The sequence below is a fragment of the Penicillium diatomitis genome (genome assembly GCF_028827545.1).
Source record: "Penicillium diatomitis strain IBT 30728 chromosome Unknown utg000002l_segment0_segment0, whole genome shotgun sequence".
Lineage (NCBI taxonomy): Eukaryota > Fungi > Ascomycota > Eurotiomycetes > Eurotiales > Aspergillaceae > Penicillium > Penicillium diatomitis.
In genome coordinates this window covers 3,100,819-3,112,750 of record NW_026623174.1, presented here as the reverse complement: position 1 = coordinate 3,112,750, position 11,932 = coordinate 3,100,819, and the positions used below count along the sequence as shown (strand labels likewise).

General features: G+C 50.6%; 3 protein-coding genes across 3 annotated transcripts; 1 reads left to right on the top strand and 2 right to left on the bottom strand.

Moving 5' to 3' along the window:
- Positions 1-1,368: 1,368 nt before the first annotated feature.
- Positions 1,369-5,518, bottom strand: N7539_002168 (uncharacterized protein; the record flags this gene model as incomplete). The annotated part of the gene is made up of 3 exons (XM_056931771.1): positions 1,369-1,999; positions 2,077-2,429; positions 2,483-5,518. 3 exons carry the CDS (start codon positions 5,516-5,518, stop codon positions 1,369-1,371), a joined length of 4,020 nt encoding a protein of 1,339 aa, XP_056793802.1.
- A 2,959-nt stretch (positions 5,519-8,477) lies between these two features.
- On the top strand, positions 8,478-9,436 carry N7539_002167 (Rab family GTPase; the record flags this gene model as incomplete). Its single annotated transcript, XM_056931770.1, has 5 exons — positions 8,478-8,498; positions 8,556-8,652; positions 8,703-9,092; positions 9,164-9,244; positions 9,315-9,436. The coding sequence occupies 5 exons, from the start codon at positions 8,478-8,480 to the stop codon at positions 9,434-9,436; spliced, it is 711 nt and encodes a 236-aa protein (XP_056793801.1).
- A 1,037-nt stretch (positions 9,437-10,473) lies between these two features.
- On the bottom strand, positions 10,474-11,625 carry N7539_002166 (ribosome biogenesis protein BRX1; the record flags this gene model as incomplete). Its single annotated transcript, XM_056931769.1, has 2 exons — positions 10,474-11,320; positions 11,387-11,625. The coding sequence occupies 2 exons, from the start codon at positions 11,623-11,625 to the stop codon at positions 10,474-10,476; spliced, it is 1,086 nt and encodes a 361-aa protein (XP_056793800.1).
- Positions 11,626-11,932: the final 307 nt, after the last annotated feature.

Sequence of the window (11,932 nt, the reverse complement as noted above, 5' to 3'; positions counted from 1 at the left end):
AGCATTATTAATGATCAGCATCATGATTGATATTTTTTTTCCTTGTGCTATTATCTGTAGGTTCTCACATCGTCATGACCGCAACAATTGAGCCCGGTGCCCGCCTATGTCAAGACGGTTATGTAATGAGAGACAAGCGAACTGTAGTAATATATGCACTTTGAGTTCAGTTCCTGGTTCTTCCTAAGAAGCTTGCTCGGTACCAATCACAAGAACACCGTTCACAACTACATATACCTAGAATTGGAAGTTGTTCAGAAGCAATGTGAGCACGATGGAAGGAGCGACCGATCTTCACTCTGAAGCCATTCCTTGCTCTGTTACTCTTTTGCTGACATTTCTCGGTCTCTCCCACTTTTTCACCAGCTCCGGCAGGGGAACTAAAATTCAATGATACAGTTCGAGTCTCGGAAGCTAGAAAAAAAATACTATCTATCATCATGTATCTCACACTCACCAGGGGTCGGAATGAACTTCTAATAATCGCGAAAAAAAAGACTATAGGCAAATCAGAGTCCTAGAGTGCGCAGCGGTCCCTAGAAACACCATATTGGTATTTCTAGTCTGGGGGCTATAGTCACGAGGGGGTATAGGCCGTAGACTACTCCCGAGTCGAGCTGGAAGATGCCCGATTGGCATATATAGAAGTTGCCACAGACGGAACGAGCATATGGAGACCGCAAAGAATGAGGTGGATCGTGGAAATAGGGGGCGCAGAAGATGTTAATGGCCGCGTTCTGGTATTGTTTTTCTCTTTTTCTTACAAGAGCGGAATGAATACCTTACTGCCTGTACACTCTACAGTAGAATGCAGGAAGACTGGAATACTGGAGGACAATAACACCCGTCTGTCGGCCGGGAAAGAGTAGACGCCATGTCCGCTGGTAGGTTCGCAGCATCATGGAGGCCGATATTTAGAAGCAACTGTAAATGATGGAACGTATCTTCAATTCATTTGGTTTATTAGCCCCTGGATCACCATCTTGATTCTTCAAATCATATTTGTGGTGTTTACAATCACCTTCAAGGAAGTCCTCAAATACCTCCTTTATGGAGAGACTTCGAGCGCAAGTTCGATCTGGTGTTGATAGTGGAAATTAGCACTGCGCGGCTGCTGAATCTGGAGCGTCGAGTACTATCATAAACACGAAAATAAGCCCATACTATGCCAAATTATTCAAGGCAAAAGAGTCTCGACCCTCGTCACAAGCTTGCATACATTAGGAATACATAAAAGTCGTATCTGACATTAATTCAGACATTGAGGTATCAGAAAATCGTGATGAGCCCGCTCGCTTGTAGAATGAAACGCCCTGTTCGAGACTTAAGATTGCAGGAAAATCAAGGGTAAAGAAGGAGGAATCTCATTTAACGATATGGGCCAGCAAAGCCCGTGGCGTTCTGAAGGGCAGGAGGTTTCCATCCATCTGGCATTGTGCCATTGGAAGCGTCCGCGCGTGGTTCTCGCGGAGTCGGTAAGCCCGCCGTGTGGGGTGTTTGCGGCGTTTGGCTAGGAGAAGACAGATCCGCTGGGATTCTATCAGACCCCATGTTCAAGGGAACCGACATAGTAAGTCTACCAGACTTGCTCATTCGATCGACGATGCGTTCCACCTCACTGTCAACGTTGTGTATCTTGTACTTGTCCAGGAAAGCCTCCATACTAGAAACGTTGACGTGGCCCCAAGAACTCCATCGTTTGATCAAGGCCTCGCTCTTGCAGTTGGTGATTATGTAGGCTTTGCGGAAGTGGACGACGTTCTCAAGAGTCCATCCTGCGAAGTACTCGGCGAGATGATCCGCCTTGTGTTGGGCAGGAGTGAGGTCACGGAGTGACCCTGATGACGGCTGACGCTTTGAATCGCCATATCCGGCTACGGAAAGTGATAGGACGTTGTTCGTCGGGCGGTCCAGGTTTCTCGCATCTAGACTGTCGGCTGTAAAGGGTTGCTGACCGATAGAGTTAATAGTGTTGATAAAGTACTCGACAATATCAAGCCTGAAAAGATGTTGTTAGAGTAAATTCAACCACTTATATACTCAAAACTCATCCACCGTAGTTTGAATGTCTCTTACAGTTTTAACTCATTCTGGGATCGACTCGGATCGGCAGCTATTTGCGCAAGTCGTTCCAGCAAATTCGGCCAACAGGCGACCTTCCAAATCCCCGGATCCTTCCGCTGGAAGTTTTGGAACGTGCTGAAAAGCACGATGGCTTGCTTCAGATCATCCATGACGTCCTCGGTGAGTAGGTACACGCCACCACGGATGAAGATGCGTTGGAAGAAGGCCCCTGGCTGGCAGTGGCGTGTATCGGGGTGGTCGAGCGGCCTCGAAGTACGGTAAACCCAGAAAGCGATAGTCGGTGTAGATTGTACAGTCCGGATATGCGGGCGCAGCGTGTGGAATTTGCCGAAGGTTTCGTGGAACTCGACGAGTGTTAGTCAACCACTTAACGCACGACGATACCTCGTGTACATACCAGAACCACGCCATACTTGGCGTTTTTCACAAACTTCGCCCAATCGCTCCATACCATCGCCCCGTTCATCTCAAGCCACCCTTTCAGAAGCAGATGATCGGGTCCGTCTGCTTCGTTTTCCGGCATGTGAAGATAGAACATGTCTGCCCGGGATCCATCATGTCTCTCACTGACACGGGAGAGCTCCTTGAATTGAATTTCAAGATTTTGCTCGAAGTACGTATCCAGAATCGATTGCGGCGCGGACGAGGGTGGTAGAATAGCCGATTTGCTGCCTGCTGGTGACTCCAACGTATCTACCAAAGGGGCGTCCCCGCTGGCCGGCATGGGCCCGGCCCCTGCAGACTGTGCCTGTGCTAGTCCTGTGCGTAAATTTTGAGTCCTCAGAGACGTGGGCGGTAGCCGCTTCAGGCGAGGATCTGCGGAAACATTAACAGAACGTGTAGGCGCAACTGTGCTTGCGAGTAAAGGCGCATTAGGCACTTCAACCTCTTTCTGTCCGGATAATCGTCCGTCGAGTGGGGGATCAGGTCTCGAGCTTTCCACGGAACTCTGAAGGGAGAGATTGACCGCAGGCGAACTGCGAAGGCTCTCGGTTATCTTGTTAAGTTGTGAATCTACATCACGGCGTACCAAAGTCGTCTCAGATAGCCTTGGGGCCTCTTTCCTAGCAATATCTTTCAGCGCCTCCAAGGGTGGTAATGGCGTGCGCACCGCCAGATGTATTGGGACCCCGGGATCAATATCAGGATATCCAAGGGCAAGATGCTTGAAGTCTGAAGATTTTGGCGAATATGCGACCCAGGCATATCCGTTGAGACCGGGCGGGTAGTAGGTACCGACGATGTTTTCATGAAAGAGACATTCCGACATATGGAAAATCTCCGGATTACTGTCCTCGAAACCTTCCATCCAGCAAGTGCGGATGACCCTGTTGACACCGCCGGCGTCGCTCTCCACTTTGCAGAGCTTGTCATACTGATCCCGCGTGTAAGTGTCTCTAAACCACATTTCTACCCTAGCGATTCGGCCGTGGGCGTCCTTTTTCGCGAGCAATTCTTTCTTCTCCTCCGATGTGAGCCCACACAATCGAACAGGGCCTATCCGATGCCTCTCGGGCCCAAAAAAGATATGTGCCAGGATCTCACCTGGGTTCGCGAAGTAGGGCGATTGAAATAAGCGAGCCCCCGGTTTTCGTATGCCTCGCGGCATCCTCATGATCTGATCCTTGACAGACATCTCTGGTTTTTGGATTTGGGCTGGCTCGGGTGCAGATGCTGGGGCCGCAACCTCCGACGCCGACTCTGGTGGTTTTTTCCCGGGATCGGCAGGTCTAAATGCCGATGGTTTGGGACGAGTAACAGTGATAAATGGGGAATGAGCAGATGGACGAAAGGAATCGTATACACGTCGAGGTGCTGGAGAACGACGACGTGTGGTGGGTGACCATTGACGATGTAGGGGGGAGCGAGAGCGAGAGCGAGAGCGAGAGCGAGAGCGTGATCGAGACAGGGGCCTTGATGGAGGAGATCTGTCACGATGGCCAGGCTGCCAAGGTGGACTTCGACGAAATTCGCTGCCTGGTCTGTAGCAATCGCCTCTGAAAGGCTCGGTAGTAGCGTCAGGTGACCTGGGCCGGTATCTGTCTGAGACTGACCGACAAGGTCCCTGAACGGAGCTGGATATAGGGTCCAGGTTTGACGAGAACGAGGTATGAAAACGGGCGAGAGCCCTTGGCGCGGTTGGAGCATTCTTGACTCCCGCCATAGCGGCGAGAGCCTTTGGCGCGGTTGGAGCGTTCTTGACTCCCGCCATAGCGGCGAGAGCCTTTGGCGCGGTTGGAACTTTCGCGAGACCTTGAGAGTTTCGTCGAGTGGCATCCGATGCAGTCATTGTAGCAAATGGGACAGGGACCCCGGCCGCTTTGCGAGGAGAGAATTCAGAAGGTTTCTTCAGATTCAATTGACCGATCTCGGGTTGGCGAGGGCCTGATTTTTTGGAACTCAATGCTGTATTGAGAGGACTGGCCGTAGGCTCCTGAACAACAGAAGTTGTGGTCGGAGTAGGACCTGCTTTTCGAGGCTGTGAATCCTTAAGTACGGTCTTAGCGGCGGCGGTAGATCCGGCGCCGTTGGGCATGGCGTTAGCATCGGCGAGATCTTGCACAACAGTATCTTGCACGTCTTTTTCAGCGTCTGAGGGTTGGTGAGTCGGCTGACTAGGCTTGATGGCCACAGTAGAACCCGGTGGATGATCGGTAGACTTCAGCATGGGAGGGTCTGTTGGCAATGGAGCTACTGAGCTCGTGGGCCCCAAAGCAGTAGGGTTCTCTAGTGGGGCAGTGACGGACACGGGCTCTAGGGAATCGCTACCCTTAGAGATAGACATCTGCTCGGAAGAATGATGGCTCGTAAAGCCATCGAAGCCAACGCCCTGAGGCTCTACTAGCTCAGAACACTCTGTAGGAACAAAAAGAGCAGACATGTTCGAACCAGACCGTGGACGAGAAGTGCGAGTCACGGTTCCTGATTTCATCAGCGGTACGTCTGGCGACGAATAGCGGCTTGTTTGGCACAAAGGCACGTCTGGGGAAGACTCGCGTGACTCGGACGTTGATGGACGAGACAGAGGTTTGCCTTTCCTCTTGCCCTTCTTCTGGGCAGCTCTCGCCAGACGCTTGACTCGGCGAGCCTTTTTGCGCCTCTCTGTCTCCCGCTCATGGGCATCTATGCCTCTCTGCCATGCATCGACATCGAATGGAGATTCCGTTCCCGCTTGGACCCTTTGGCATTTGTCTTGGTATGCCTTGAGCACTTCCTGCATCGACAGAAAACACTCAGGTGGCTCCCAAGAAGCTCGCTCGAGAGGATAACCGCCCCACTTCAGCAGATATTCCTTCTCTCCATGGCTACCCATGCGCTCCGCTAGAACTTCTTCTACCTCATATTCTGACTGGGTTTCGCTTGGAGCCGTGGAGGCTAGAGAATCGACGTCTGAGAGATCATCGGCATCTCTCATGATCGAGTCGCCACCCATAACTGCGACACAGGCAGCATGAGAGCCTGCCCTAGTTGAACCCAAAGCAGAAGACAGGTATACCAGGTGAAATGGAGTACCCAGTCATTTAAAAGCTTAGAACATTCATATCACGTAGGAGGTCCTCCAACGCTTAAATATTCGAGGGTGGGTCACGCTGAAAGAAAAATCCCGTGCACGGCCGCCCTCGTGTTTGTTTGCTGTTGTTCGGCGGGCAGAACCCAGTTTATGTTTGATCAGTCCTGGTTGCTTCACTCAATGGGGATGTCTACGTAGGGATTGACCCTCGCGGGCTCTTGCGATGGACTTTGGACGTCTGTGTGAGAATTGATCGTAATTCACATGACCAGGTCCGCAAATCGACAAAACTCATTGCACAATCTTCTGCAGTCAATACGCGATACCACGGAAAAGCTATCCCCCGGTCGGGATGTACGTTTTCGATTGGCAAATGGCTGCCCTCGCCCAGCGGAGGCATCCACACTGCCGAACTTCTAACGCTCGACCGTGCTGGTTGTTTGTATGGCATGTGATTCATCATTCTGCCGCTCACCGTAGTCCATAGCCTACTAAGACAGAACCTCAACCTCTCCTCTGATTTTGCAGCTGCATCTCCTATCGTAGCTGTATCTCATCAATTATCCTCGGTTTGAAATCCTATATCTTTATTTCCAAGTCCTTGTCCATCGATGGAATATATCGAGCTTTTTCTAGCTCTAGACATTACAAAAGCCTATAGAGCCCGCGGGCCGGGCTCAGGCTTTACCAAGACGGGGTCGGGCTTTAAGTCAGGCCCGTAGGCCAGGCTCAGGCTTTAATCGGCGGCCCGCGGGCTTCTTAGCAAAATTAAAGTAAGTATTATAGGCTATTCTTAGGACTTAGACTATTTTTATAAAAAGATTATAGTATAATTAGATATCTAGTCTTAGATTCTATACTTTAAAAGATCTATATATCCTTAGATTAAGTAAAGCCCGTTCTTAGCAGCCCGCGGGCCGGGCTCAGGCTTTACTAAGACGGGCTCAGGCTTTGATCGGCGGCCCGTCACGGGCTTTTGTAATGTCTAATCACAAATTGTAAGTCAGGAAATTATACCAAGCTAGACAAAGTACTTATATTAGTCATGACTCATTTGACTCTCATCGTTAACTAAGGGGCTCATACTAGGATTGTAGTAGGCTTCTTTGCGAGTGCAGCTCAGACGAAGGATGATCCGTTGCCCTACCGACAAAATATGACCTGGCCGAGAATCGATGGTATCCTACCTCGTAGGTGAGTTTGTCCACTGGAAATTTGCCGAGGACCTATAGATTCACTTGTGTCCCCTCTTGAGGCGTGAAGAAGATGTTCCGATGAACGCCCCTTGAGGTTCTTCTTGATGACTGCTGTTGCTGGACTGTTTCCTGAAGGGCCCGTGGCATGCTCCTTCAGTGAAATCAATCAATGTGCCGAAGGAGCCGACCTGGCCCTACTGTGGCAATTCTACTTGACCAATGAAGCACTGAATGTTCAGTGGTATCTTCACCCTCACAGGGTTAGGCAACAGTCCAAGCTGTCAGCTATACCGTGAGGCGAATGGAAAACCCTGGAGTAACTTACAGCTCAAGGACACATTGGCCTGGCGGGAGTTCTAGCTAGATCGGTCAGGCAGATATTGGAGCGGCTTCGAAGAATGGCTGCTGGATGTCACGTGATTTTATCGCTCGGCATGTGTTCTGTCAGGACTCAGTCACAGTAGTAGGTAGGGCTAACATTTTGAACTGAGCGCGCCCCGAGCGGGAATACAGACTCAAGGAGTTCAGTCATCACGTTGAATTGCTCATCAGACCTTAGCTCCTTTGAGCTTAGTACATGATTTTGAAGCATAAAAATGGGTGCGCTCATGGATCGCCGGATCTTCACAGATTTATAGATCCGAGACCCGGTTGACTGGTACATTATCGAATCAATCTACGGATGTTTCCAGGTGACGCTAAGGCTGTGGTCCCGATGTAGGCACCATCTTACTTAAAGATATAACTACATTGGTACCTTCCATCTGCTCACTCCCGCCTCAGGGCACTTCCACCTGTCCGTCTCCATAAGCCGGGCCGACTTCGTGATGATGCCTAGCAGATTTCTGAATGAGCTGCAGCATTACATATCGCATTCTCGAAACATGTACTTGGCCACAAGACGGATTTGTAGTCGGGTCGGGGCTGTCCAAAGTGAAGATTCCTAGGTAGGGTTAGGGTCACAATCACCGTGTTCTTCCAGATCAACTTCTTCATTGGACAATTGTGGAGCGCTTCCAAATATTTCCAGCAGAAGCGGAGTTGATGAGAAACAAGTTGATAGACTAGGTGCCTAAAAGTGGTGATATATGTTGAGAGAGTTTCAATCATGCTCAGACCATGTCAATCCACACGTGGAAGCATAGACCACTGAGCAGGAGTTCTCGATCTGAAGAGAAGAACATGTTGGACATTATTTTGCCGGGCGGCACTGTGTACAGTCTACACTGTAAACTGTAGAGAAGCAGCCCGCGATCTGATTCAACATTGATCATGTGACTGTAGATGGTACTATATAGAGTCATAGACACCTTGACATATGTGGTAGCAGTACCAGGCCAGTAGCCAGTGCCACTAGCCACTGAGGAGATGAGCCTCTAATGGCGTTATGGTACTAGTAGTGTTTCAAGTATCCATGACTTTCAAAAATCTAGCCCCAAGGTGTGGCTTACACACTGTGTATTTCGTCCAATTCCCTCGATCGGCTTTTGCTTGTGTTGAGACAGCCAGCGGTCCAGCTGGACTCGCTGCGCGGCAGATAGCGCACGTGACATTGACACTCAGGAGTCAACTCCGCCTAGGGACATCATCCCTCTCCTGTCGCCAACAATAGCTTGCCTCCACACCGATCCTGCCCTTCTGTTTTACACCCACCCTCCAAGCTTTTTGGTTACTTGAATTTCAAAATGGCCAACGACGAGTATGATGTAAGTGCAAACCTTCCTGGACGTCTTTGACATCGGTCATTTCTAACATGAGACCAGTTCCTCTTCAAAGGTAATGTCGCCTTGCTCGGAAACCTTCTTGCCTCGTCCCTCCTTTCCCGCTTTTTGACCCATGCTTGTGTCGACAACCTTGAATGTCCACCCAAATGCACTCTCCTTGGCAACTTTACTGACATTTGCAAAAAGTGGTCCTGATCGGAGACTCAGGTGTTGGTAAATCCAACCTGCTGAGTCGTTTCACCCGCAACGAGTTCAACCTGGACTCCAAGTCCACCATCGGAGTAGAGTTTGCAACCCGCTCCATCCAGGTTGACTCCAAGACCATCAAGGCACAGATTTGGGATACTGCTGGTCAGGAGCGCTACCGTGCTATCACGTCGGCCTATTATCGCGGCGCAGTTGGCGCGCTCCTCGTTTACGATATCAGCAAGCACCAGACTTACGACAACGTCAACCGCTGGCTGAAGGAACTGCGTGACCACGCCGACTCCAACATTGTGATCATGCTTGTCGGGAACAAGAGCGATTTGCGACACCTTCGGGCAGTTCCCACCGAGGAGGCCAAGCAATTCGCCAGTACGTGCCACCATCGCCTCGATCGCCACTGAGTATACACGCATACAAGACTCTAATCTGTGCATAAATAGGCGAAAACAATCTTTCCTTCATTGAGACATCCGCCCTTGATGCTAGCAACGTCGAACTTGCCTTCCAGAACATTCTCACAGGTCAGACAACATCCACATCCTTCGCAAAACCTCGCGTCTGGCCGATAAGCTAATATTGTCTGTGTCTTAGAAATCTACCGCATTGTTTCCAGCAAGGCTCTGGAGCCTGGCGAGGCGAGCGCAAACCCACCTGTGGGTCGTACTATCGACTTTACCCCGCAGCCCAACGAGCAGAAGCAGGGCTGCTGCTAAAGGGCCGACCCCAGACTGCAACGACTCTTCTTTTTTGCAATGTGACTCTGAAGTGGCCATGACTTGTGATGGAAGCTGTTATTCAAGGCCAAGATAATGGGCTGGTAGAATCTGCTCTCGATAAAACATGCTGGGAAAAGGACAGCTGATGATGCCAGGCAAAGCTGGCTTCTCGTCCTTTTGCTGTGATCATCTGCCGTCACTCATGTTCGCCTTTTTTCCTCGACCTTCACCTCTTTTCCTCCCTATTTTTTTCTCATGTCCTCATTTCCTTCTTCATTCTCCCCTTCTGAATGCGTTCTTTCCCCTGGGTTGCTTTCGCTGGAATTCAAGCATACCCTTTTTTTCTGAAGCTTACTTCCCGCTCTGTGCGCTCCGTGGGTCTTCTTAAAGTCCTCAGTACTTTGAATAGTGGATAGGGGTTGGGCGTCACAGTGGCTTCCCGTGATATTTGTATGAAGGTAATGCGACTATGATTCAGCAATATATGCCGGAGTGCAGGTACATGATATTTTTTCTAAGGCCTCTGTATAAGCTCACGGTTAGACTTCACGATCTTTTTGTCTACTTGTTTTCCTGAGCCCCTGTCTCTTTCCACGAATATTGCTGTCCCCGGTAAAGCTTCCCACGATGTTTCGGGCCCACTTGCAGCTCCACTGGCGGGGGACTGGCTTACCTATCAATGGGCTGCAGCCGTTGGAGACCAGGGGCCACTGTGAAAGAAGCCCACAGCCCACGGAAGAGAAGACGGTATGAGGCCAGCCCCGGCCATTACAACCCTGTAGAGACATTTGGTGTGCATTCTAACTTCCGCATAGAGCGAAGGCAGGACAAAGGAGCATACGGCGATGTCGTTGATGTTGAGCAATCATTAGATTGAGTGCAGAGGGGAAACAAGATAGAAAATGCTTTTAAATAACAGTTAACCAACGTTACAAGATATTTGCCCAGACGCCCAAGCAGACCATGAATGATATCGTCACCCGGATATACAGTAATCAAGCTTCCACAAGAAATGATGAATGATCCAAGCCCATTTAACCGAACAGGTTTCTCGTCTCCAGCGCATCGGGCTTGCGCGATGAGTTGTCAGAGAGACCCAGATCGGCGCGCTTGAACACGCGGTCGGTCTGCACTTCCCGACGCTGGGCATAACGACCAGCCTTGCCCAAGCGAGCCTCACGACGGACTTGGTTGGGGCTGACGTATTGCTTGTTCTCGTAGATGACCGGACCGCCGAAGCTGCCCTCCAAAATAACGATAGGGGTCAAGACGAAGCGGGGACCGATCTCAACCAGAGAGACCTCAGGCTGGCCGTCCTTGCCCTTCAGCGCAGGCTTGGCCGTCTCCTCACCCTCCTTCTTCTTGCCAGCCTCGGACTCACGGATCTCGTACACGCGAACCCAAATTTTGCCATCCACTCCGAATATGCCGATGATTCGGTCAACAAACGGCTTCATACCCTTGACGCCACGCTTAGGGACGCAAAAAATACCGCGCAGCATCTCGCGAATCAGACCACGGTATTCAGCGCCAGGGGCGCTCATGTCGGGACCTTGCTCGTCGAATGATCGGTCGAAGACGACAATGCCACGTCCACCCTTCAGACAATTTCCCGCAAAGCCAGCACCAAGCTCACCCATCGTATGCAAGTTGTTCAAGTGGAACTTAATTGTGGGGCCATTAGGGGGACGCGACAACCAAAGGTATAGGTCTTGACCGTTCTTGCGGGCTTCGAGGAAGAAAATCATGTTGCATGAGTGCAGGTCGGCGAGAGAGTTCAGCAAAAGGTTGTATCCAGCAGTCTTCTTCTTGGTGTCAAGCTTGGTCTCTTTGTGGGTATGGGGGAGGAGTGCGCAGAGATCGGCCATCAAGTGTCGGTGGCTGGAGATGATAGGTCAGTACGATTCGAATTCTCTGCACAAATGCCTCGCCATTGACGACACTGACCGGTGGGAGACACCTCGAGACGTCAGAATAAGAACTCGGGTCTTGGGCATGAGTCCGGCCGCAAGCTGCTTCCTGGCCTCAGCAATTCGGTCCTCCACGTCGTCTTGCTCATCTTCGCTGTCGGTAGTATCGTCGGCGTCTTCAAGGAACTCGTTCATGGAGACATCAGAACCCTCGTCTGAGTCTTCAACCTCCTGACGAGCCTTCTTCTTGGATACTGTCTTGTAAACGGCAGCCATGATTGTAAGTGCTTGTGCTTGTGCTTGTTACGCAAAAGGTAAAGTTCTAAATTGAAGCTTCCGTGAAAAACTAATGGCAGAATATTTTTTGGAGTTGACCGCCCATACAGTTGAATTAGAATTTCGACGCAGCATCACGTGAAGTGTCCTTATCTTATCAAGCGCCCGCAACCCGACTCCAGCTTATCGAACTCCACACCTCCGCCCGGCCTTGGCGTTCAGTGAAGTTCGGATGGCCGTCAGTCTGCAGGCATTTCCATAACAAGAAGTGGAAGATGGGAACGATCTATGAGTGATCTTGCTCTTC